Source organism: Anoplophora glabripennis, unplaced genomic scaffold (genome assembly GCF_000390285.2).
Source record: "Anoplophora glabripennis isolate ALB-LARVAE unplaced genomic scaffold, Agla_2.0 scaffold85, whole genome shotgun sequence".
Classification (NCBI taxonomy): domain Eukaryota; kingdom Metazoa; phylum Arthropoda; class Insecta; order Coleoptera; family Cerambycidae; genus Anoplophora; species Anoplophora glabripennis.
In genome coordinates, this window is record NW_019416361.1 from 916,592 (window position 1) to 944,485 (window position 27,894).

Here is a 27,894-nt window from a genome sequence, read left to right on the forward strand (position 1 = left end):
AATCATAAATGACATTTGAAAAACCGCCATTTTGGGGCAAAATTGGTACGGTTGTGATGGAGGAAGCACCGCGTGTTAAAAAGTGTAAAAGCTATAGAGAGAAATGGCGATAGTTTGGGTACTCGGTCTGTCTCTCTTTCTCTGTGTTGAGGAAGGATTGCGTTAGCCAATCACGTGTTGTGCGAGAGAGAAAGATTGCACTCAACTATCTCTTTCTGTTACTCGTCTACACTGTCGTAGTAAGCGTGCTTCCTCCATATAGTATATGCTCTAAGGTTGTGATACTAGTTTAATTAATCAAGAGACGTTGTCCCTAGATCCTTAGATTGACCTAGCACCAAAATCAATGTTCTTGTTTGCCCAAAAATGGTGATTTGGCATATTTTTTGTGTTATTTTACCAAAAAAAAAAACTACTAAAATTTCTTGTCGTAGTATTATGAACAGAAATATATAGATGTCGTCTAGTGAATTGTTCAAAATACGTGAAAATTAATGAACTGTGTAAAATTTAATTGAAAAATCAAACTTATATTTCGAGGTTGGCAGAGGGATTTTGTAGCAAAATGACAGTTGATGCTGTTCTTTATTAATTTGATCCGTTGATTGAAATATTCATAATATTCATTTTAGTCAACATTTGACCGCAATCTTATAGTAATATTAAATCGCAAAAGATGGCGCTTCAACAAATGGCAACTAGAGTCACTGAATTGAGAATGGCAACTTCTGAAATACAAAATAATAATACAAATCTACGAATTGGGTCGTAACCCAATAAACGTTAACAGATTATTTTTACTGTTTTGAGGTATTTTATTGCATACCTATAACCAAGAAATAAGTATTTACAATATCTGAATCTACAATAGGTAATTTCGATATTATCGACACACCTTTATCATGCGTAAAACGCCTTGCTGAACCTTCGTCTAGAATTTTCTTTCCATACAAGAACAAAAGCCATTAACGGTCACAGTTAACTCATCTATCACATTGAAGGCTCCTAATAAACTTTCGATTTTATTCCACGAAAATTCACGTATAAGTTAGAAGTTAATACTCAAAACGTACCCTTAAGACTTGCATTAATTTTTTACAACACTTTAAACCAAGAATTTTCAAACATGACTATTTCCGAAGCACGTGTCGTTGGTGTAACGGATTTTATTTAGAGCACTGCTCTTAGTGACTAAAGGGCAGCGGCGTCAATAGAAGTGTAAGCCCCGCCCATTTTGCGACAATTCTTTGTCGTTTAGTTTTTAATTGAATTGAAGTGGTAACATTATTATAAATACACGACGGAGTGTTCCGAAAAACATTATCTACATTTGCTAAAAAATTCAAAAAAATATTCTACTTTAAACGACATTTCTGAAATTCGCCGCAAAATGGCGGCACCAATCAAAATGCTGCGACACCTTTGTCGTCACTGATGTCCTTTATATTAATGAAAACTTGGTTTTTGATTGCTTTGAATAAATATTATACTTAGTCACTGTAGTATTATAAACTCGCTTTCTCTTCAAAGTATTTGAAAATGTAGTTTATTTTCAAGAATAGATGTGGTAGTACATGTTTTTGGGTAATAGAACTGATTTGTGGATAAAAATATCGTTTAAATACCGCATTTAAACAATGATAAAAAATTGGAATATACAATAAAAAAAATTTGAAATCAAATAAAACCGTAGAAAATAGAATATAAGTAGGTAGGTACTTATATTATATATACTGTGTATAAATATTGCCAAATTTATTGTCAAATATCGTGTTGAAAAGATGTTATTACTTAAGTTACATGATCAGCAACAAATTCTGAAAATATTACTGTCTAAGTTAACTAAGTTTAAGTGCAAAATTAATTCCTGACATAACAATCAATATGCCACGAATTGATACCACAGGCAATATATCTGAGCGATAAGCTATATTGTCTGTGGTTGAAAGCAGAGTTGAATCAGAGACAATATAGCTTATTATAGCTCAACTATACTGACTGTGATATATATATTCATACGCTGACTAGATAAAACAAATAAAGCGAGAGAGAAGTAGATTAAAATTTCGCATCGCATCTGTATCACAGACAAAATAGCTACTACGCGCTACTTATATCACTTATATCACAGACAAAATAGTTTCCTACGTACATACGTATTGATATAAAAATATATAGAGCATTATATATGTGAGTATTCGTGAACCCTTTGCGATGATTTCTCGTCTTAACCTTAAAAAATAGCAACAGACATATTTTATCCAGTATTAAAGAGGGATTACAAAATATACATAATAGAAATGAAATTTCCGTCTAAAAATAGTTAGTGGAATTACGTCTTCTATTTCTTTTACACTAAGTACTTTTGAAACACACTGTACAGAGTGATTCACTATATTTTGAGCCCCCCTTTAACTTTTTTGCTTTAAGAGTTATAAAAAAAATGTGAAATACAAAAGCTGCATGATCGATTGATTTTTTATGAGTTTGTCAAAAATGATGGTTGAAAAACAATTGAAGTCCAAACAAAATGGCCGCTGATGCAAACTTAATTTAAATAGAACACCCTGTATATTTGTACATATTTGGATAGAACGTTCCCTGCGGAGCATAGTCATATAAGGTTTGTTGGGCCCATCTCTAACAATAAGCGAGATACTATTAAAAAACGAAAAGAAGGTATTTTATTAAGAAAATAATACATACATCTTGTAATTGTTAGACCTCTTTCAGGCATTTCTGCCTTTTTTCTATTTATGTAAGGATTTACAGATTTAATTATAATATATTTTGACAAATCAATTGCTCATGCACAATGTTATATGGTAGGTTGTGACACGTAGTAATGTCATGAACACTTTGTTATTGATTGACAGTTTGTAGTATTTAATTAAAATAGGTTACACAGAAGTAGAAAATTGAAATATTATTTGGAATTAAAATATAGAGTATGGGAAAGAACTTTATTTCAATTTTCTACTTCTCTATAACCCATTTTAATTAAATAATAATACAAACTGTCAAACAATAGCAATGTTGTTTTGACATTACCTGTCACTGTCACGGCCTACCATACAACATTGTCCATGAATTAGGCTTCTCACAGCCTATAATATAAATAGTGAGATTTAGTTAAAATATCTATACGCAATTTGAATCGTATCAATGTCCGATATGTTAAAATATATTACAACTAAATCTGTAAATCCTTATGTAATTGGAAAAAAGGCAGAAATGCCTGAAAAATGTCTAACAATTACAAGATATCTTATTTTCCTAATAAAAAAACCTTCATTTCCTTTTTTAATAGTATCTCACTTATTGTTAGAGATGGACTCAACAAACCACATATGACTATGCTCGATAGGGAACGTTCTATCCAAATATTTAAAAATATACAGGGTGTTCCATTTAAATGAACAAAGTTAGCATCAGCGGCCATTTTGTTTGGACTTCATTTGTTTTTCAACTATCACTTTCGAAAAATTCATAAAAACACGTGCAACTATTGTATTTCACATTTTTTATAACTCTTAAAGTAAAAAAGTTAAAGGGGGATCAAAATATAGTGAATCACCCTATACATATAAGACAAATTTGGGGAAATGTTGGCTATGGAAAGTTGTAAATTATTATATCCATTTTTGATTGATAAACTAGTTATTTGAAAAATTAAAAAAATAAATAAATAAAACAAGACTACTCATATTGAACCATTTATTTATAGGCGGGGTTTTATAAAAGTGTGTTCGTTATTCTCAATCGTGTGCAGTGGCATGATTACACAAGCAGAAGCGTCAGCGTTTATTTTCTACCGTCTCGGTACATCTTCTGAGTCTCCTCGGAACCTATGATGGCGTTGGTGACTTCCGAGTTTCTCTTACCCTGTAAAGGTAAGCGGTAGGGGATTACGGGCACCTCCATGGGAGCGATGATCTCCTTGGGGCGCAGCTGGGAGACCAGCCAGCTGGCCAGTTGGTGAGCTCCAGGGCTGGAATACTAGAAGAAATATTTTTAATATATGGCAATATTCGCATAACATTCTACCTCTTGGTCGTTTTTACCTTTCTATTTTGAAAAATTGGTAAAGAACAATGTTTTAGGAAAGTTATTGTGATCTCAAAACAAGTCACTTGTCAAGTGGATTTGCATTTCGAATATATGAACCAATTTTTTGTTTTTTTTTAATATGTAGGTATATTTATGGATTTTGGATTTCTCTCTTTTCTTTTCTGTTTACAATGATATCTACATAATATACTTTTCATATATTTGCTTTGATCGTTTGCAAGATACTGATTTATCTATTTATTGATATTGATAATACCTTTATCTTGTTCTATGTCTAGAGTCTAGACATAGATTTTTTTTGTAATGACGCTTCGTTCAACATTTTCTCCTCTAGATCATATAAATTATCGTCCTTTGATTACTGGTTCCATGACAATCTCGACTTTCTCCATTAGGGAGCGTCAGTAAATAAACCAAAATATTATGCAAACTGTCCAAACGATATAAGACGATACAGTGTGTCCCACTTAAGCAGTAGCCACCCATGTAAAATTGGTATTTATTGACCGACTTGTTTCAACTTTTATTTGTTTGATTGATCTCAGAAAACGGAGTAGAATGTATAATTTCGGCATTTTCGTGGTCTACGTCATGCCCAACTATGACGCGTTTTATAGAAAGAAAAAACGAGAACTAATATTAGCGATATTTTTGACAAAAACTGCACCGGATTCTTATTCAGGAATATCTAAAATCGTACTATACCAATGTTTGTTGTGATAGAATACAGGGTGTTGCAGAAAATTAAATCTTAATTTTTTTAAACCAACTGAAGATTTACTTATTTACGAAGCACATGGATTATTTGAATATGTGTGTATCGGTATTATTCAAATTAGTAATAAAGTAAACTTATTATTATTAATATTACTATTACAAAGAGAAAAAAAATGAAACATTTATTTAAGAGGAAAATTAATTAAGCATTTTCAATTATTAAGTATTTAGTGAAAATGTTATTATTACTGATAAAAATATTCAGATAAAGCATTTCTTAAAACAAACCTTCAGTTTAAAAAATTATAGTTAAATTTAAATAGCTCTCCGATTTTCACTCTATTATAACGATATTAAGATAATTCAAATAAATTAAAAAAAATATGTTATATTGTCTAAATATCTGAATGGCATAGATACGAGGTATCCTGATTACAAATATATTTTTTTTATCATTCTATTTTCAACGAAAATGATCTACTGTTTTTTTGCTACTAATTTGCAAAATTGGTACGCTTAGATAAATGCAGAATTTATTTAAATTATTTTTACAAAATGTGTTCAAAACGGCGTTTCTGTCCCAATATAAATATTATCAGTACATCTTCTCATATATTTTCTTACTCTTTTAATAATATTCCTATATATTCTGATGAATCTGCTGATACCATTTTATAAACTTTTACACACTGTATCTCAGATACACAGCAAATAAGCAAATGTTCTGCATATTTGACACGTGCAATAGGTACCCTGTATAATTTAAAATATATTTAAACAGTAAAAGCCATGCAAACAACCAAGAGTTAGTTTTTCTATATAATAAAATAAATGCTTCAAATAAAGTAGCAGCATATAATTTTTGAGGAAAATATAACAAGTATGCTAACATATCTACGCCACTGGTTAGAGTTGAGACATAATTTTTAATTAAAACGTTGTGAGCATTTTGTTTTAATATCTTCATTTGCTCAGAAGATATTTAGAGATATTGCATAATATTGTTAATCTTCAACACCTTGCATACAAAAACAAACAAAAAAAAACAAAAGCTTTAAGAGCAAATCAATAAATATATAAATAAATAACTCACATCAATGTATCGAAAATCATTGCCCTGTGGAGGGAGTCCCTGGGCAACGTTTAAAGCAGCACAACAAAGTAGAAGAGGAACTACAATACCCCGTTTTGGTTTATTCTGATCCATTGTGCACCTAGAAAAAAAGTTTTTTCTAGAACAAAGCCAAAGACGTATCCACAAAATTGATTCTAAGAGAACAAAAAAATAAAGTCTACTAATTTTAACGCGTACTGAATGAATTTTTACTACCTATACTTTCCATATTTCGAAAGTATAGCAAAATCTTCCACTGCAATTATTTTACTTGATAAGAAAAAATTAAAAAAAGAACAATTTATTTAAACACGCTGTTTGTAGTTTTTTATCAGGCAGATTGGTACGTCTAACAGATTTTTTACATACAAATAACCCACTTGTATTTTGTTTTAAAAATACGTTCCCGCCACTCACCTCATACCAATGTAATTTACCCTAGTAATGTTAAATTACTCGTTTCACTAAGGAAATAGGACGAGCACGATTTCTTAAATAGTCTGCTTATAAAAGGGATACGCCTCCTCATCAAATAATGAGTGTTTCAGACATCTAACAGAGATATATTTTTGTCTAGATTCTTTTATTGACAGGTAAATTACCCTTTGCGTCACAACCAATCCGNGCTTCAAATAAAGTAGCAGCATATAATTTTTGAGGAAAATATAACAAGTATGCTAACATATCTACGCCACTGGTTAGAGTTGAGACATAATTTTTTTACGTTGAATGACATTTTAATAAAACGTGAGCATTTCGTTTTAATATCTTCATTTGCTCAGAAGATATTTAGAGATATTACATAATATTGTTAATCTTCAACACCTTGTATATTAAAAACAAAAGCTTTAAGAGCAAATGCTTATAGAAGGAAATATTCTTAAATATAGACGACGAAAATATTCCATTTTAGCATATTGTAGCGTTACACCCAGTATATCATATCAATAAATATATAAATAAATAACTCACATCAATGTATCGAAAATCATTGCCCTGTGGAGGGAGTCCCTGGGCAACGTTTAAAGCAGCACAACAAAGTAGAAGAGGAACTACAATACCCCGTTTTGGTTTATTCTGATCCATTGTGCACCTAGAAAAAAGTTTTTTTTTTAGAACAAAGCCAAAGACGTATCCACAAAATTGATTCTAAGAGAACAAAAAAATAAAGTCTACTAATTTTAACGTGTACTGAATGAATTTTTACTACCTATACTTTCCATATTTCGAAAGTATAGCAAAATCTTCCACTGCAATTATTTTACTTGATAAGAAAAAATTAAAAAAAGAACAATTTATTTAAACACGCTGTTTGTAGTTTTTTTTATCAGGCAGATTGGTACGTCTAACAGATTTTTTACATACAAATAACCCACTTGTATTTTGTTTTAAAAATACGTTCCCGCCACTCACCTCATACCAATGTAATTTACCCTAGTAATGTTAAATTACTCGTTTCACTAAGGAAATAGGACGAGCACGATTTCTTAAATAGTCTGCTTATAAAAGGGATACGCCTCCTCATCAAATAATGAGTGTTTCAGACATCTAACAGAGATATATTTTTGTCTAGATTCTTTTATTGACAGGTAAATTACCCTTTGCGTCACAACCAATCCGTTTTACATCGTAGTATTTTCCTTGCATCTAATAATGAATATCAGTTTTTATATTTCTGTTCATCAGTTTCACTTGAACGTCACTAACAAGATATGCTTTGCCCTACATTTTCCGGAAGTTATTTGTTTGAACTGAAGTATTTCTGTGACAAACGTTTATAAATCAAAATTATTTTTTATTTCAAGTTTGGTTTTTTTAGTAACATCAAATTCAATATTTAATTTTCAAAGGACCATAGCCACGCTGTACTGAATATTTTGTAAATTTATATAGGTGTTCATAAAATGTATCAGATAATTTTTCTAGTTTCAGGTTCTTCTAGCCAAAGTAAGCAATGTAATTCAACCTAATTCCCATATATGTAATATAAAACTTAATTTTAAGATGTTGTTTAAATATTTTTGAAGCTTCTGCCATCTTCCGCATTATCTTCTAACTTACGATAAATGTCCCTGTAGAATCCTGTTATACCTTCTAAATTTCATGACTACCATCTTTCGAACAATTCATAAAATATACTTATTTTGATGCTTCAAATTATAGTTCACTGTTTGTTAGCATTTTATTTATTTATTTACCTAGATTGTTACATAACTGCAACCAGCAACCAATTATACAATTTGTTTGTAATAAGAGTCGCCTAATTCATAATCATAGAAAATATAGTACTATATTTTCTATGTTCATAATTTATCATAGGCATCAGGTAAAGAAGAAGAAGAAGAAGTACATAAACATAACCTAAATAGTTCATGTTGAAAAATAAAATATGTATAAAGAATAAAACTATTTTTGTGACAAAATGACTGTAGACAATTTAGAAAACGAGCAGATTATTCTAGCAACAGGTGGATATGACCACACTATCAAATTATGGCAAACTCATACAGGTCTTTGCAATAGAACTATGCAACATACTGAGTCGGTAAGTTTTGCAAACTATTTTTTAGGATAAGTCTTGAATGAATTAATTTCAGCAAGTAAACGCTCTAGAAATCACCCCAGATAAACAGCTGCTGGCAGCAGCAAGTTATCAACATATTTATATGTACGATTTAACGTCAAACAATCCAAATGCCATTGTTAACTATGAAGGAACGTCAAAAAACGTAACTTCTGTGGGATTTGAAGAAAATGGGAAGTGGATGTACTCTGGAGGCGAAGACAGTAGGGCAAGAATTTGGGATCTCAGGTCAAGAAGTAATCAGTGCCCAAAAATATTTGAAGTGCAAGCACCTATCAATTGTGTTTGTCTGCATCCAAATCAAACAGACCTGTTTGTAGGGGATCAGAATGGCATTATATACCGCTGGGACCTTAGAACTGATAATAATGAACAACTGGTATAGTAATTCCCTTAACTTAGATTCTCTCTTACAGATATCTAAATTACAGATTCCTGAAAACGACGCTATGATTTTAGACATAGCGATATCCCCAGACAGCCAACTAATGGCCTCAGTCAACAATAAAGGCCGTTGCTACATTTGGAGTCTAACTTACGACAATGAATCGTCTACAATAATGGTGCCAAAACATAAATTCGAGGCGCACAAACGGCACGCGCTAAAATGTAAATTCAGTCCCGATTCAGAGTAAGTTAATGTCATATAAATAACTTCGCAAATAAACGGATTGTTTTAGCTTACTTATTACCACATCAGCAGATCAGACCGCAAAAATATGGAATACGTCTGATTTTTCCATACTACAAGAACTTAAACAAGAGAATCAGAGGTGGGTGTGGGACGCTGTGTTCAGCGCCGACGGACAGTACGTCTTTACAGGCAAGTTGACGATTTATACGAACAAATCGAAATTTGTGTCAACTTAATTTATTACAGCATCATCCGACGGGTTTGCTAAATTGTGGAACGTTAAATCGGGAAGCATGGAACGGGAATACTCTGGCCACCAAAAAGCAGTAACGGCATTAGCTTTTAGAGATGCTTCATAGTTCGTACACGTATCAGGTGTAACTAAAACGCTTTGTCAAACTTTAATGATAGATTTTATGTAATAAATTTATAAAGAAAACTTCTATAAATACGTGTCCAAAAATGGTTTTAGATACAGGTTGTTAAAAAAAAATAGAAATATGTTGTTTGTTGTAACAAAAAACAGTGGCGGGAAATCATTTAGATTATAATTTGATGTTTTGATATTTTTAAAAATCATTTAACATTTTTTTTAGGATTTAGTCATAATAGCGAGTTAAATTTAAAATATGTACCTTAGAGAAGAAAATTTAAAGTGCATGTCAAGTTGAAATGAATTATTTTGTTTTTTTTGTAATTGAAAACAATTTTTTTTTCAAACTTCAATCACAATCCATCATTAAAATTTCGCCCTTTACAATTTAAACATGGAAAAATCGTCCTCGATAAATTTCTCACTGTAAATGTGTGGTACAATTCTTCAATTTGATGCCGATCATTTTTACGTTGACACAGTAAAACTCTTGTATGTATGAATTCATTGTATTTATATGTATTTTTTATTGTAATCATTCTGAAATTCTTTTTTCTTAATTAAATAATTAGTTTTTAAAACGCACTTTAATTCGTGTGTATCGTCGCCACTGTAATATTCAGGTATTACAAATATTTACATGAATTGTTGGCAACGCACAGTGCGTGCGGAGAGAGATAGTGCAGGTTACCGGAGACGAAATAAAGGGGGATCAGTTGTTCCATATTTGAAGACGGTACATCTAACTGTGAAGTCGAAGTTAGATTCAAACAGAAAACAGTTTGTTATTAAATTCCAAACAAAGTAAGTATCCTGAGGTCCACATAGCTAAAAGGGGCAGATTACACATTTAAGAGATTATGCGAGCTTTGAATGTCAATACAAATAATATTGGACTGGAACAAATTAAGAAAAATGTTATAAAATTCATGTGAGTAAACAGACTGTTTGTGTGGTGAATACCCACTCGTTCTCGCGGCGAGTGGTGTGAGGCGGAGTTATTTGAGGTTACACTAGCTTGTCCAGCAGCGCGGTACGAAAATTATTAAAAAAGGTTAAAAAAAATTTTGTTTTTACGATGGAACTTGACAAAATAAACTATTGGTACTTGTTTCTAAAGATCAAAGGAAGCCTATGTATAAATATGACCCCTGCTCAAAGTAACACCCTGTATATTTTCTCAATAACTAAAAGTTATATAAAAGTTAGAAATATCACAAAAAGGTACCTGGGTGAAAACTTTGGTAAACCATTTTTTTCCACTACCAAACTTGATTATAATAAAAAAGTGTCTTTTACTTATGAGGATGCAATATTTATAACTGCAAAAGATTCTTATGGACCTTCTGAAAATTGCAATACAGGGTGTCCCGAAATTCATGCAACAAAATTTGGTCATAGATTGTTAGGACAAATTTAGGGGACCCGTATTTTTCTTTTTGCCAACTGGCCCCCTCTGTCGGAGACCGGACCCCTCTTGAAATCTGCCCCATTTTTATATCTCAAAACCATGTTGACGTGAATTACTAAATTTGGTACACACGAGTTTTATGACACGTAGAATCTCACAGTGCTACGCTTTTTGGCGAGAAACGCCCTTAAGACACTTTTTCGTGGGCTCCCTTGTCTTTGGAACCAGAAAAATTTGGTCGCAAATTTGATTTTTTTTTTTAATTATTAGCTAGAAAGCCATGGAATTTAGAAACTTTTTTGTCACTTGATATTTGTTTCGTAAAATGCAATGTTTTTGAGGAAAATGGCGAATCACGATATACATTCGATCACATTTTGACATTTTTCTCAAAAACATCGCGTTTTACGAAAAAAGTATAGAGAGACAAAAAGTTTCTAAATTTAATGGCTTTCTAGTGGACTGATAATTTTCAAGAAATTTAAATATGCGACCAAATTTTTTTGGCTCCAGACAAGGGGGCCCACGAAAAATTGTCTTAAGGGGGTTCCCCGCCAAAATACGTAGCACCATCAGATTCCACATGTCATAAAATACCTGTGTACCAAATTTAGTGATTTTCGTACAACAGGGTTCTGAGATATAAAAAAAGATTATTCTTAGGGGCGGACTTCAGGGGGCTGTAACTTTGAAAGAGGGGGCCACTTGGCAAAAATAAAAAATACGAGTCCCCTAAATTTGTCTTGAGAATCTGTGACCAAATTTTGTTGCATAAATTTCGGGTATAAGTTAAATTTTATTTCTATACTGATTTAATAAAAAAAAAATTGATTTATAAAAAATTAATTCAAGATTTGCATTTAATATCATACTAAGTAGAATTTTGGAAGGAAATAAATTAATTGCGTATACAGGGTGTAACTTAGATGGGGACCAGTTTTTTAGGGGAAAAAATACGTGTTCCCCTGAATATGAATCTGAAATTCTTTTTTTTTAATCAAATAAATACTTTAGTTGTAATTAGTTTTTTAAAATGCACTTTAATTCTTGTGTACGCTACCACTGGAAGAAGTAAACCAAGGGCAACCGGAATTGCGCACTATCATCGTTGCCCGTTCTTAAATCAACTTACATTATTAGAAGTAAAACAGATTGCCTTTGTATAACTTAACGATGTGTTATTTTCAACATCTTTTTTTTGATATCACAATGTCGAAGAACATTAAAAAAAATCATACTACTAAAAAAAATGTTTACATGATTAATGAAATATTAATTAATGTTGGTACAGGAATATGTAACTAATTGTAAATATATATTTTTTTAACAGTGAAACTAATGAAAAATAATTAGTGAAAACAGATTGATTTAATATTACGACGTGTTACTTTAAACGCACCATATTTTTTTTTATATTAATGTTGATGAACATTAAAAACCACTGTTCTGTTCTGGCATGCCTTAGAAAACGGATATGCCCACTGTCTTCACACCTGGTATAAAACCGGAATGGCCAAGTACTTCACTGTTTCATTTGGTTACATTTTCAGTTTAAGCCTCAATTTTATCGGTTTACAAGAGAGTGTTCATAAAGTGCCTTTGTGTGGTGTAAGTGTATATCATAAGGTTATTTATTTCAGCGTTCAGTGACGGTACAGTGTATTTTTTGTTTATTTTGAAAAAGCATGTATACGAATCAAGAAAAGGTTTATATTGTTAGACTCTACTTTTTGTCAGGAGCAGAGAAGATATCAGATAGATTACATTGACATATAAGTAGGTACCGAATAAGAAAATGTTTGTATTGGTTCAACATTTAAGATTATAAGGGCTTTGTACGCTAATGTTGGAAGGGAACAAATTCTGAGATTGAAAAATTAGGAACCAAAAATTTTATCTTGCACAGTAATTTTTTCCCATATATTTAAAAATTATGCTCAAATTTTTTTAAATAAAAATTGTGTTCACAAACTTTTTAATAACCGGATGCTATTACATGAAAATTATTGGAAATGATGACTATTTTTAATAACACATAATTCAGAAAAAAAAAAAATTTCATCCGTTTTATAGATTGTGGCTATCAGTTTTGAATTTCCGCAATTATTACCATTCGAAGAGCATTAAATTTGACGAATTCAAGGAGAAACTACTGAAGATAAAAAGTAATAAAAATTCTAAGGATAAAAACTGGACGTGGGGGAGGAAATAAAATAACAGCACCTGCATGTGCTACATATTTATTGTAAAGCAATTTGTATGTATAACAATATAATATATATAAACATTATAAGTAGGTAACAACATGAATAATATACATATAAAATACAAATATATAACAGCCAGTAATATAAAAAATAAATTCAAATTCTTCTTTAATTAAGCTTATGAAACTATTGAAAAATTTAGCACATCAGCAATAATTATAGCAGTATGTTTTGAAGTAATGCATGAAATTTTGGATATTTTTTTTATCATTTATAGTGAAACATATATAAATATAACTGTCCTGAGGATGAGCAAGATAAGACATTTCACTAGGTCTAGAATACACAAAAAGTTTGTAAATATTTAAAGCAATACATGAAAATGAATTCGAGATATTTAAAACTACATGTAGTATGATAAAAAAACATACATCAGCAGTATCTAACAAATCATTGGTTTTGTTAGATACTTACTGTACATTTGACTAAAATTTTGCACTCTCAAAAAATACTTTAATATTTTAATCTCAAGGTTCCCTGAGCGAAGTTACATAATCTGAAATTTTGGCACACAGAAAGAAATAAAACAGAATCGAATGTTTTCATGATTAAAGATACAACATCTTTAGATATTACCATAAAATAAAAACCTGGAGCATAAAAACTGGACCTGCATTTTTTAAATTTTTGTATGAGTCATTACTGTCATTAGGTACATTCAGGCGGTTCCAGGCCAAGTTCAGCACATCAACCTGTTGTGGCCCCACTGGCCGCAGTTAAGCTTCATTCACAACCAGACAATTACAATTACAATTAGTACAATTGGTGGTAAAAGTTTCGCATGTGACTTAACACATGATCGTTCACAACCTTTAAATTAATGTTTTCACTTATACTTACACTTAAAATTGCAATTGTACTTTGCAAAGTCCAAGCTTTTGCCACTAATTGTAATTGAAAAATATTTGCGCGTGCGCGCTTGTTGTCATATTTGCACAACAAATGAGTAAATGACAAATCACCTAACCTTAAATATGGTGAATGTTTGTTTATATTAAATTTGTTTGTTTAAATTATTGTGCAATAAACTATGTTTCCGAGACGAAAAGTATTGTGTTCACTAATCACTTAGGTATTGAGAAATACTTGACCTTCACTGTAAATTAATTTTCGCTAGAATTCGACGTTCTGAATGATCAAAACACGTTAATTTTCGCCCTACGTCTAATATTAATTCTAAGTACTAATTGTGATTGTAATTGGCTGGTTGTGAATGAAACTTTAATCAGCGCCTTTATTTCGGCTGAATGCGTGGCTAACTGACAAGTCAAAACAATTGAAAACATAACCTAGTTGTTCTTTTGTGTTTTGGACTCAAGTAGAATTTTCTGAATGACTTTCGTGATCAAAAAATAATTAAATCGTAATAAACGGCCACAAACCACTATTATTTACCGCGAACCTGAAACGAAACAACACACAAAGCACAAACAAATAAACATAACCCAATTTTTAAACGTCATTCATGTCAAAAATCGCGATCCGCTTTTTTAAAAGCAACAACTTTCTACGCTGGGCAAAACACTCAGCCACTGTCGAACAGCTTTTAAGCAGTGCTACAATTCAGGTAAGTTTCTTACTAAGCAGTATCAGCCACTGGGACCGCCTGAATATACCCATTATTTAGCTAGACATATTATAATAGTCAAATGAATTTGGCATTGTGATTATGCTTTAATTGTGCCGCCATCTGTTAATAGGAAGTGCAACTCGAATCATACTATACTCCTCTTATTTACTAACAGAAACAAGCGTTTAATAATAATATATGCTTCATAAGGTTAACAGCAATAGTGTACGATTCAAGCAGAAATTTTTTAAATCAATATAACTAGACATTTTTTATGCGAACGTCCCATTATAATTACAAATATTTATAAGCATTACTTTAACAAGCGATATCAGTGTAACAGTTTTCCCATTATTTAATATTAACGATTTTCAGAATCATAATAATATACAATGTGTTTCTGAAATAAGTACGTTCCTTGAATAGAGTGATAGAGATCACTAAAATGAGCAACTTTCGTTAAGCAACTAATGGTTCTGTTTTCGAGAAAATTAACTATAAATTAAGCCGACCCTATGCATCTTGTGCACGTGTGTTGTATGTTGCAGTATTTCTTAACCGGCATATAAAAACTAACCGTATTGTGTGGCGTGTACTACAGGAACCATTATTACACCCTTATCACGTACAAAGAATTCAGGCATTAAATAATAATGATTTTCAGCCCCGTGTGGAATTTTGCCAGTGGTTTCGACATCAAATACCACAAGATCCGGATTTTATAAGCAAGGTGATTCATACGGATGAATGTTTTGCTAGAGACGGAATACTAAATTTTCACTGTATTCACTATTGGTGTGATGCAAATCCTCACTATGTACAGAGATCTTGGTTCCAGCAATGGTTTTCAGTGAATGTGTGGTGTTTTTGGTAGGAGAATTTTGACCGTCGTTTGGAAGCATGTTTTTTAGCACATGGGAACAACTTTGAACAATTTTTGTAGAGCATATTGCTCATTGGTAAGTAATTCGTAATTTTGTTTTTTTAATTTAAAACGTAATGTTTTAAATTAAAAAGTTGCTTAAAAAAGTAGCTTATTTTTCTCAATCGCCCTTTTCAATGAACGCACTTATTTCAAAAGCACCCTATATATGGAGAATAAAAAGTTACAATCTTTTAGGACGACTTATGAAATTTAAATTTGGTAAGAACGATGTAAAGTATATGCTTTGTTTTTTGCATAAAATTATTATATTACATATCTACACCGAACAGGTTAAGGTTTAAACATTCATGGAATTAAAAATTAATTACACAAAACATTAATCAACGACAAGGGATTTAACCAAACGTATACTAAGCTAATTTTGTATCACCGATCACAGAAAGGCACTACATTTAGAAAATGTAGGACGCAAAATTAATAGGTGTTATACGTGTTATTAAGGTGTTATAATATCTACCCCTAAAAAACAGAGGCAAAAATCATTAATTAAATATTAAATTAAAAGTATCTTCCTTAAATTAAACGCAGCAAAATTCGACGAAAGAACATGATTTTAAAAAGCAACTGGCAAGAATGAACAAGCAAAAATGTATGTTTTATTTAGCTTTATCTAAAATAAAATTGCATTGTACCGAGTATAGAAATCATAAAGAGAAACATTTAATCAGGTTTTTGGAGTATTTAATCCTATGCTTAATTCAGGAACTGCATATTGGAACACATTTTTCTTTACCTGAGGAATACCAAGACGGTTATCATTTTTTTTCAAGTACACGAAACATCAAAGGTTATATTTAAAATTTAAAAATTTTCTTTAAAAATTGCATCAAATTTGTAATAAACAATGTATTTTTTGTACTTCATTCTTAACTCTTCATCTTCGAAAACAAATTTGAGGTAAAAGTAGATAAGATACAAAGTTATATTCTACACCTGCCAATAACGACATGTTAATAAGTGTTCTTTTTATAATTTACAATGTTTTATTCTTAAATAGTGGTTTATTTAATAGTATGAATACTTTCAGTGTTCATACTATTATATACACATAATGTGTAATGAAGTTTTCTCCTTTTTCTGTAAACATTATGGGAAAGGGTACCTACCTACACCAAACTTTAATTTTATTACCAAGCTAATCCCAGTCATTTTTTTTTAAGTCCAAATTATGATGTATTTAATCGTAGAAGCAACTTTTAGACGAACTGGACTATAAAAAAAATAAAATTTGCATCCAAAATATCTCGCTTCACACATGAGGATGGTTTACTTCTCGCTAAATAAGTAAGGTAGAAACACAGACAATGCCAGTAATAAAATACTGATTTGATTGACACAGCCTGAACATGGTTTGCTTATATAACGGAAGAATGTCTTCACCAAGTCTTTGTAAGCTGGGGAGGAAGCGCAGTTTTCATTTACGACGGCATCCAAGCATTTTTCGGCCACAGACATGTCCCTGAAAAAGAAAAAAAAATGTATCAATGAATTAGTACAGTCATTGAAGGTTTTCACCTCCGAATTCTTTGAAACTGAACCGATCGACTTGAAATTTGGCAGATAGTTAGAGAAAAGGTCAATGAACATTAGTGACATAGCGCCAATTGACGCTTCCACCCTGTTGGGGATTGACACCCCTTCTCGGGGGTGGATTTTTTACTGGAAATCGATAGAGAATCAAATTGTGAGCAAAAAACATTTGAAGAATTTTTTCGAGAAATCAATAGTTTTTTAGTTATGCAAGATTGAAAACTTGGAATTTTGAGTGAAAAAAACACTTTTTCAAAGTAGTTTTCGCGAATAATTAAAAAACTACGCATTTTATTTAAAAAAGTGTAATGAACAAAAATGTAGCTTATAAATAAACAAAGAAAATCGTTTTTTAAAAAATGTACGTCCTATACAAAGCGAAATATGGTTAGTAGAAGGGGACTTGTTTTGGGGGGAATACTCGAATCGATGTCTTCAGTCAAATAACGGAAAAAGGATTAATTTTACGTGTATAATGCTCCAGAAATTTTTTGTAGTAGGTACTCAAAAAGACCTTAAAAATGAGCACTTATAAAAGTTAATTAGAGCAAAATTGAAGGAGTTATCATCAAAAACAGTTGGGTTGCTCATATTTTTTTAAAGAAAAATGAGCAGTAAACACTGTACCTTTTCCATCAGAATTAAAATTAATCGTAGACCCTTTACAATTAGTTTTTCATACGATCCTAAAGTTAGACCAGTTTAGAATGCGTACTTTTTGAATAATATACGGTAAAAGTTGAAAACGTATTTTTCAACAAAAATGTAGCTTTTTTTTCAATAAATATTTTGCGTTTTTTATTCCTATAGCACAGGGGTGATACATAAGGGTTGAAAAGTGTTATGAGAAACAAATTCTTTCATAAGCAATGAGGGAATTTTTATTTTAAATAATTGCACCGTGAAAGCATTACAAGCTTTTAAAAAGTAATTTTTTATCATTTTTGTCAATACAGGGGTGGTTTTTAGGGGTTGGAAGGGAAAAATTCTTTTATTAGCTATCGAAAAGATCAAATATACCATAAAACATGTTCGAGAACATTGAACATTATTTAATCTTTATGCTTGAACAAGATTTTTATCAAAAAATGCTTAAAATTTAATTTTTTCAATTTGTTTCACTTAGGGGTAGTTTTTAACCCCCAAAAAAAACAAAAACCGTCAATCGGTCTTATGTCACCTTTGAACTTGAGCCTAAGATGAGCCTTATTCTAAATTTTCATGCAAATCCATGCAGTTTCAAAGAATTCGGAGGTTACAGCTGATTTTCAGCTTCAATAACTGTACTAAATGCCAAATTAAAGTATTCGTTTACGGAATAAACCAACTGATCGCGAACGGTAAACCATAAATAGTTTATATTTAAAAACACAACGAACTAAGTGAAAGTTACACCTCAAAAAATATTTAACTCTAGTCATTTTATTTACTATAGTTGGTAATTTAGGTTTGAGATAGAAAAGGTTTGATTTATCTTTTGAAATAATGTGTAATAATATTTCACTGTTATAAATTACATGACTGCAGTTAAAAATAATGAAATAGATTATTTCGCGCAACATTCTTTGAAAACATTTAAGATAAAGTCCAGTTTCTTTATACAAGGTGCGTTTCAAAGTAAACAGGACTTCTTAAAATAAGAACAAAAAGTTTTGTCGAAAACTGTCATCAAAAGTCGACATTTTCGTTAAATTTTCAGTTGACATAGTCTTTTTTGTCACCTAGCTACAAAATACTTGTATGTTCTAGAACGCCAAAGACTATAAAAAAAAATAGGCGGTATCTATTTTGGTTTGGGTGAATCGTATATCCACGGAGATTTTTGGCTTTTTGGCTTTCAAATATCACTAGAAATGAAAATTTTTCTATGCGCATAAAAAAAAGCGGGCTTAACTTTTGGCGGCACAATATGTTAAAAAAATTAGAAAAATGTCATATATTTCTTCCTATTTGATTATGTATCTTTTCAAGAGTTGATTTTAGGCCAAAATGGAAGAGGAAAAAATGTTTGTAATTAAATTTTTTACAAAATATGACTAGTTACAAATCGAATGAATCATGATTATTATTGTAAAAATCGAAAAATCGCCAAAAAAGGGGTTAAAAAACATTACTTTTTAGGGATTTTTTGGGGTCTTTAAATTGGGTATAGGACCTTCATACTTGGCTCAAGAAAACTTCATGTTATGTAGAATCATCACACCAAATTTCATCAAAATCGGTTCGATAGATTTTGCATAATAATTTTGCAATCCAGATTTTGTAAAAAAATTTGCAATTTTCAAAATTTTGCACAGCAAAAATCAAGGCCCTTAGATAATTGAAAATTTAATCACATATAGAAGGGCTCTCAAGCTTTCAAACGCTTTTTGAACAATTCGAATCCGTCAATTAGGAGAGCTCTGGCGCTTGTTTAAACATTGGTCGAATTTTTGTAAGTTTAAAGATAAATAATTATCGGACTGTTGAAAGACCAATAATTATTAACGATAGGCATTTGAAAATACGCTTCGAATTTTTCAAAAAGCGTTTGAAATATATGTTATTAAATTTTCAAGTATCTAAGGGCCTTGATTTTTGCTCTGCAAAATTTTTAAAATTTGCAAATTTTTTTACAAAATCTGGATTGCAAAATTATTATGGAAAATCTATAGAACCGATTTTGATGAAATTTGGTATGATGTTTTCTTGAGCCAAGTATGAAGGTCCTATATACAATTTAAAGACAACAAAAAAAATCTGTAAAAAGTAATGTTTTTTAACCCCATTTTTGGCGATTTTTTCGATTTTTACAATAATAATCATGATTCATTCGATTTGTAACTAGTCATATTTTGTAAAATTTAATTACAAAATTTTTTTCCTCTTCCATTTTCGCCTAAAATCAACTCTAGAAAAGATACATAATTAAATAGGAAGAAAAATATGACCTTTTTCGATTTTTTTAACATTAATATGCTACATAATTGTAGCCAAAACTTAAGCCTTCGTTTTTTTTATGCGCATAGAAAAATTTTAATTTTAAAATGCCGAAATTGCAGTGAGTTAAATTTATGCCAGATCCAGTGCTATCAGTTATTGTGGCTTTTAGTTCTGGGTGTTCAATGAGGCTGCTGCTGTAATTGTTTAAGTTGTATTATTGGCAAATTCCGTAGGCTCTGCTGAAGGTGGTAACAATTTATTTGCGATTGAAATTTTGTTTTGTATAGAATCTTCTATATATGTCTCCGCTACCGTACTAGAAAGCCATCCGCCATGCCGTTCAATGCTGGTAATATCGGCCCCTGCATCGGCTAATTAAGTGGCGGAAGAACGTCCAAAGCAGTGCCATGTATGCCTTAAATTACCTTTTCTCGCAGAAAACTATTATCAGGTGCTTCTTGTAAAAATCTCTCAATTTCCTCTTTCGTTAGAATTCTGGACTTTTTCGGACGGTATCCAATTGATTTGCTTTCAAATATAATATTAGTTTTGGATATTTTCTGATATTTACATTTATTTTGGCCATTTAGTGTACTTTTTAACATGCAATATACTGACCATAACATCGAAGGTTTAATTTTATTAATTTTATGTTAGAAATATGCAATTAATACTGCTTCGGACACTTTTTGAATTTTATATAATATCCTTCACGATGTCGGTATAAGGCCTTTTGGATGGCTCTGCTTTCCTTTCATCGGCAAATGCATTTTACCGAAAAGGCAAAAATCGTAAGGTGCCAAATCAGGCGAATACGGGGAGTGGTTGACAGTTAAATAGTGATTTTTAATAAAAAAATCGAACAAATCTCGAAAGATGAGATAGCGCATTATTGCGCAACAAACACCAACTTCCATCCGCGTGATATTCTGACCAAACACGACGAACACGCGCACCTAACGCTTCAAAACAAAAGATAGAATTGTGCATTAACGGTTTGGCTCGGTAGAACGAACACTTTGTGGACAATGGCCGTAAAATCGTAAAAGAAAATTCACATTGTCTAGCAATTTCACAGCCATCCTTGCAAAAAATTGGATCAGTTTAATTACTTTCCCCTAAAATTACGCGTAGAATCCATGCAAAAATATACAGGGTGTTCATTTAAAATAAGCAAGTAGATGGCGACTTCAGGTATAACCGGAAGTGCTACAACAATGGCATTACCGAAAAACTACAGGGCCCAAATTTTCAAAATCCAAATCGAAGTAGTCACTGGAATATTCTAATGGGCCGTCACCGTAAGACAACCTGTATAAAAACACATTTTACCGCATCAGTAGTTTTCTTTCGAAATCCCATCATTGAAAGTTTTTGATGCAATAATAATAATTATTGTTCATGTCCATGAAAAATAAGAAACATTTAGTCAGTCATTAAAAAGGTGTTATAAATTGACCTCAGATCAAAGCACCCATCTATAATATGTACTCAAGGTTTATTGGTGCTTTTTTACATACAAATTTGTCAATGATTGACTATGTGATACTTTCTTAAATAAAGGTTATTGTCTTAATTCTCATAATTTTTTCAATACGTTTTAAGTCTATGTTTTGTCGCCCAATAATATTTTCCGCCATGTCTTAAGTAATTTATACCAATTGAGTTAATTAATATACAGGGTGTGTCAATTAACACTCCTCCTGTCAATATCAAATTTATTTTAGTTGCGGAAACTTGGGGTTGTTAGGTCCCTTGAATAGCTTAAAATTGCAGTTAGAATTGTTAGTTCAAATCTTTCTGTATAGATGGCGTGGCGATACTACTAAAAATAAATATTGGGAAAAACTATATTACAAAATTTACTCAAAATTTCTTTCAGTTGGACAGCATTTCCACGTTCCAGGAATCAAACATTTTTTTTTAGTATCGCCACGCCATCTATACAGAAAGAATTGAATTAACAATTCTAACTGCATTCGAGGGACCTAACAACCCTAGTTTCCGGAACTAAAATAAATTTGTTCATTTCGGAGATATTGGCAGCGGGAGTGTTAAATGGCACACCCTGTATAGGTTTTGGTTCGCAACAATTGTTTTATTTATAAAAACGAAGCACCCAAGTAAAGTTGTTACGATGTCAATTGGAACCTGTAAATCTTAAAGCACAGGACCGTATGCGCTTCTCCTGAAATTTCTTCTTATGCTTTGACCATGGTGTGTCTCGTAATTTATACTCGAATGGCAATTCGGCGAGTCCGGTATTGGTAAACTACTATAACTACTACATCAATAGTGGAACCGGTTTTTGTCGAAAGTATCGAAACAAACAGAGTTTAAGATTTACACGTAAAAAGTCAACGTGTTATATTAAATATATATGAATGTTTGAAAACTGAAAATAGTGAATAATGTGATAAAAAAGTTAGGAAACGGATTAACGAATTAACTACGATATCCAGAAAAGGCCAATTTATCGGGCAATTAAAGAAGTATTGATCACGGTACAAAGTGGAAACGGAAAAATACAAAATTAAAGAAAATTGACTATTTTACCAGATGTAATGCGCCGCACAATTTGTAATATATATAAAGAAAATAAAGTTCCTACTTTAAACATGATTCGAGATAAATTAAGCGATTATCCTGATTATAATTATAAATCTTTAAACATTGTACGATATGCTTTATTACAATGCGATTTTAAAAATAAAAAACTTGACAATCGTATGGTAATATAGCTCGGAATACAGTAATCTAGACGAGACAGGGCTAAATTTTTCTGAACGTCTATGGATTCCGTAGAATTTATGAGTTAAATGTTTTTATGCGGTTCCAATTGAGATCGTAACAACTATACCTAGTTAATTGTTAGCATCCCGTTAAGACAACAATTTAATCCAAAGTTAAAAAAAAAACATGTTTTAGAAATGTATTATTTAGCCTTACTGCACATATCTTAAGATATGTAATTGTAAGTAAAACTCTTGGCGTATATAAACGAGTTTTAACTGATATTAATTGCCAAAAACATGCTTTTAACAACCTTCAAGTAATTAAATAGACCGGCGACTTGTATTAACTTTCTGATGAAAAATACGACACAAAAATTTCCTGATGTGAACAACTCTTGCGTCTTTCTTAATTTTCATCCACAACTTGCTGTAGTTTTTCACCTAAATTCCAAGTCCTGGGCAAGTACTAACCGATATAAATAAAATATAGCGGCAACTTCTCAAAATAAAACTGAAAATAAATTGGCATTTTTCCTCGCAATTTTTGTAAGCTGTATAATCTGTTCATGTTGGTTATTATTGAAGTTATCAATGCATACATATTCCCAGGAGGGGCAACGTGCAGAATTTGTAAATGATATGCCAATTTATATCACATGAAATATTCGGGCAGCAATGCCAAGTCAGCGACATATGGTGGCGACAATTGTGACCGTTTTTTATTATTTTTATACGGCTCCAAATATCAGTTTTTCAAACAGAACTAGATTTTTTAGTCGACAAGTATCGAGGTCGGAAAGCGGTACACATCATCTTTGACGTCAGAAATCAAATGCGAGGAAAGAAATTTTTATAACGTACCTATGTTTTACTATATTCAACTTTAATATTACATACATATTAATGTTAATTAATTACATGTGTTCCTAGCCACTCTTATTATTAAAAAATATATATTTTATTCTAGCATTGAATACTAGCGATATCAAGCAAACGATAGTAATTAATAATAATTTACATAAAAATATGTCTAAATATTACTATTCAAAAACACATACACTGTGACCTATTTGTTTTAAAATCTTTATTTATTGTGAGATTTTAACTGGATTTTTTTAAGATGTAGAGTTAGATGAAGTGTGCTTTGTGAAGGAAAATGAGCGTGATCCCCTCAAAATCCAAGGCGTAGGTACTACGTCCGTTTTTAGGAGTAAAATTCTCATATTTCATATTAGGGATTTTTTGAGAAAAAATATATTTACGCCACTGGATTCACGACCCCCCAAAACGGGCCAATACCAAGTTTTATTAAAACATTTTAAATAATAACGATTTTGTAGCCAAATCAAAAATTAACAAGTCAATTTATTGTTGATATCAATTTGTCCATGAGACCAAACAGAAACAAAAAAATGAAATTAATAAAACTAGTAATGTGGTATTATAACAATTATTAATAATCTTAGTTTTTAAATTAATTTAAAAATAAAATAATGAAACTGAAACCAGCAAAAGTTAAATATTTATATTCTTGTCACTTCTATCAATCCATCATCTACTTCTATGCACTTCTCAATCCTTTTACGTTCGTAATTACTTTTTGTATTTGGTTTGGGGTAATTTATGCGCAGGCTTGCACTATCCTAGCACGTAGTTCGTGTAGAAAAAAATATAAAAAAATTAATGGTGTCAAGTCCGAAGATCTCGGCGGCCACTCAATTAAAGGATTATTTCGTCCTATCCATCAGTTCTCAAAATGTTAATTAAACCATTCTCTCACCGCAGCAGCGTTATGAATAGGGCTACCATCTAATTGAAACTTCAAATTAAGGAGATTTCTTAAAGGCTAGTGTTGAGAGGAGGGCTCGAGAGACTGGATCATTTCTAATCAGTAACGAAGGAGAACGTGTTAATCATGCAATAAACGCACGAAACGAGGTACGATTTTTAAGAAGCATTGAAAATAACCCTCATATCAGCACTAGGCTATTATTTAGATAAATTAATAAACCACATGCCACGATTAATTGAATTATAAGACGTAATCTACTTCATGCTTATCATATCCAAAATATTCAACAATTGTAACTTCGAGATTTAGACCAGACTAACTTTTTGTAATTTCATTTTGCGTCAGGGTATTAGGTTGTTTATGGTCGAAGCCTGTTTCACTCGAAGAGGAATCAGAAATTTGCGTAATTTCCATGAATATTCGGATGAACATAAAAAACGTGTGGGCTGGTATTGTCGGACTTATTTGGTTGGTTGGTTGGTTTGGTTATTTTACCAAACCGGCTAAATGGCAAAAATTATTTAATTTTTTACAAAATACTCTCCATAGCTCGAGGATTTATACCTTTCAAATTAAGACGTTAAAAATGTTTCATGGACGATGGTGCTCCACCGCACTTTAGTGCTAATGTACGAGACTTTTTAAACCACAGTTCCCGAATAGATTGATATGACGAGGAAACAATTGTTCAAAAAATTGACCACCAAGATCACCAAATCTGAATCAATGTGATTTTTCCCCGGGAGGGGGGGGGGGGGGGGAGGTGTGGGCCTTAAAAGAATTTGGTTATTTTGCACCGGTTGTATCTGAAGTAGATTTATGGAATCGTATAAACAATAAATGCAATGCCATAAAAATGATCCACAGTTATTGCGCGTTATTAATTTTTGGCGGAGGGTAAATTTATGTATTAGATAAAATGGTGCCCATTTTCAACAGTTATTGTAGTGCTATTTTAACGATATCGGTAGTTCATGTGTTTAAAGTTGAATTCGTTAAGGTTTTGTTTGTAAGGTTCCTCTTTTTTTAATGTGTTAAAAACACAATAAAGAGTCTAATTTAATGAAATTGCTTTTTCTTGATACTGTTTTGTAAACGTCAAAAACGACACATGAAATCATAGCCTACTACTAGTAAAATTACATACTTTACTTTTTGTCCGATTCAATTAGTAATGACGCTGTTTCACAAAATTCCGATTTCTCAAAAACCTTTATTTTTTCGAAAAATTTGTAGAAGAAAAAAAATTTAAATTAAATTTCCTGTAATATTGGTACTAAACTATTTAATAATTCGCATACTGATAAAAAAATCCATATCATTTTAAGAGCAGTAGGTCCGGCTCTTTCAACAAATTCAGATTTTACCAATTAAAGAAATATTATTTTTTTTCAAAATTTAACACTCATCTTCAGAGGCCAACGATACAACTCAGAAAAAAATGTGATAACAAATCGGCATATTTTAAGATCCTCTACACATGCGTGCTCTGTGTCGGTAGAGTTATGAAACACCCTGTATATATTTTTAAATATACAGGGTGATTCATTAACAATGGGAAAATCGAAAGCTGAAGGTACTACACGTGAAATGGTGACCATTGGCGTAAACATGCCTTATCCGAAAGTTGATAGTTTCGGAAATACAGGGTGTTGAAAGTTAAAATTTTAAATCGTTTTGTGAAACCGTTTCGCCCTTCCACAAATAAGAAGTGGATCTTATTTGTGGAAGGGCGAAATGGACGGTGACTATTAGACGCCTTCATTATAGCCATCTTTCTCTATCGCACGGATTTCTATGACCTTCTTTATCGCTCTCACGTAACGGCCGATGAACCATGGGGACTTTCCGACCCTGTATAAAAAGAGAAATTATTTGTATATTTGTAGGTATCATCCGTTATTTGATTCATATTTGTTACGATAATTTCAATTATTTTTAATCTGTATTAATTTGTCGTCAGATAACGCCCGAAATGCTTCCAAATATTCGTTCGAGAGTAATTTGAACATTTAATATAATAACATTCTTTCATTTATCGATATTTTGTCATATTCTTTAAGTGATGATTTTATTGTTATATCCAAACCAAAATTTAAAAAGTCGAATGTCGTCGTGAGCAGAATTGAAGAAGCAATTTAAAGTTTAAGGGTACTTTACACCCCTGACTAAGGGGTAGTTTGCAAGACATCAAAACTTACGCCATCACGTGACCCCCTTGAAAAGAAAATCGACGTCTCAGGTTTTTTTGTTTTTTTTAATTCCGATATTTTCCAGGTGGGAAGTTTTAATTGGAACACCGGAACACCCTGTTATCTTTTTCTAATTACTAGTAAGAATTGTGTTCAATCTTTTTAAATGGTAACTTATTTTTTGGATATTGTAATGCAAAAACTTATTTTTTATACATTTAGGTCATTTTAGAAAAGAAACCTCTTAGTCCAATTAAATGAGCCTTTAAATCACAATTTGGTCAACTTGCCTGAATTTTTAATGTTAGTTTGAGGTATATAATAACAATAAGTGACAGTAATTTCTTTATAAAAAGTTTCTTATAAAAGTTGTAGAGCATAAAAGTCTACATAGAAATGATACATAGACTTTTTCTTGTACTATTAAGATTAACAGAGTTAGGGTGGCTAGAAGTTAAGGGATGAATTCAGAAATTTAAAAAATCATAACAAGCAGAAAAATGAATTAATTTTATATATATTTTTTTTCAATTTACTCTAAAAAATTTAAGCTTTCTTTTCAGAAAAATAGATACATTTTTTAATTTTTAATAAAAAAGTTATAACGAGCGTTCAAATAAAAACGTGGTCGAAGTTGGCTCTGACACATTGGACGTAGGGAGTAGTTTATAGCGACCAACTTAACCTCATTTCTCAACGAGCTGTATAGCAGCTGTCAGTTTCAATAACGTTAATGACTATATAACTTTATTTTAAAGAATAATCGTGATAACAATAACAAACAATTAAAGGAGCTGCGGAAAGTGTCCCCCTCCTTGTTATAACAATAAATTAAAGCAGCTGCTGAAAGTGTCCCCCTCCTTGTTCCAAGCACTTTTCACACCTGTTCCTCAAAGAATTAAAGACATTTTCTAAGATGCTCGGGGTATTGTTAATTTCACGAATCTTGTCTATAAGTCGAGCCTGCAGATGGTTTAAATCAGGAATAGGCAGTTCAAAAATAGTGTTTTTAAGGTAAGGCCACAAAAAGAAATCA

At 31.4% G+C, this 27,894-nt stretch overlaps 3 protein-coding genes across 4 annotated transcripts in view; 1 reads left to right on the top strand and 2 right to left on the bottom strand.

Annotated features, from left to right (window-relative positions):
* Positions 1 to 3,769: 3,769 nt before the first annotated feature.
* LOC108917141 lies at positions 3,770 to 7,348 on the bottom strand. 2 transcript variants are annotated; one of them, XM_023454255.1, is made up of 3 exons: positions 7,316 to 7,348; positions 6,875 to 6,995; positions 3,770 to 3,999 (listed from the first exon to the last, which is right to left on the bottom strand). In XM_023454255.1, exons 1-3 carry the CDS (start codon positions 7,318 to 7,320, stop codon positions 3,805 to 3,807), a joined length of 321 nt encoding a protein of 106 aa, XP_023310023.1. In that variant the 5' UTR covers positions 7,321 to 7,348; the 3' UTR covers positions 3,770 to 3,804. The 2 variants fall into 2 exon arrangements, with proteins under 2 accessions (XP_023310023.1, XP_023310022.1); XM_023454254.1 differs by lacking the exons at positions 6,875 to 6,995; positions 7,316 to 7,348 and adding exons at positions 5,882 to 6,002; positions 6,320 to 6,352.
* Positions 7,349 to 8,247: 899 nt separating this feature from the next.
* LOC108917129 (target of rapamycin complex subunit lst8) lies at positions 8,248 to 9,756 on the top strand. Its single transcript, XM_018723588.1, has 5 exons — positions 8,248 to 8,447; positions 8,500 to 8,865; positions 8,918 to 9,117; positions 9,167 to 9,309; positions 9,367 to 9,756. Exons 1-5 carry the CDS (start codon positions 8,325 to 8,327, stop codon positions 9,477 to 9,479), a joined length of 945 nt encoding a protein of 314 aa, XP_018579104.1. The 5' UTR covers positions 8,248 to 8,324; the 3' UTR covers positions 9,480 to 9,756.
* A 6,157-nt stretch (positions 9,757 to 15,913) lies between these two features.
* The window catches only part of LOC108917131, a 34,862-nt gene continuing 22,881 nt past the window's right edge, over positions 15,914 to 27,894 (bottom strand). The window contains exon 4 of the mRNA XM_018723590.2: positions 15,914 to 17,146. Within this exon, the coding sequence (XP_018579106.1) occupies positions 16,954 to 17,146 (193 nt within the window). The 3' untranslated portion in view covers positions 15,914 to 16,953. The remainder of the gene's footprint in view (positions 17,147 to 27,894) is intronic.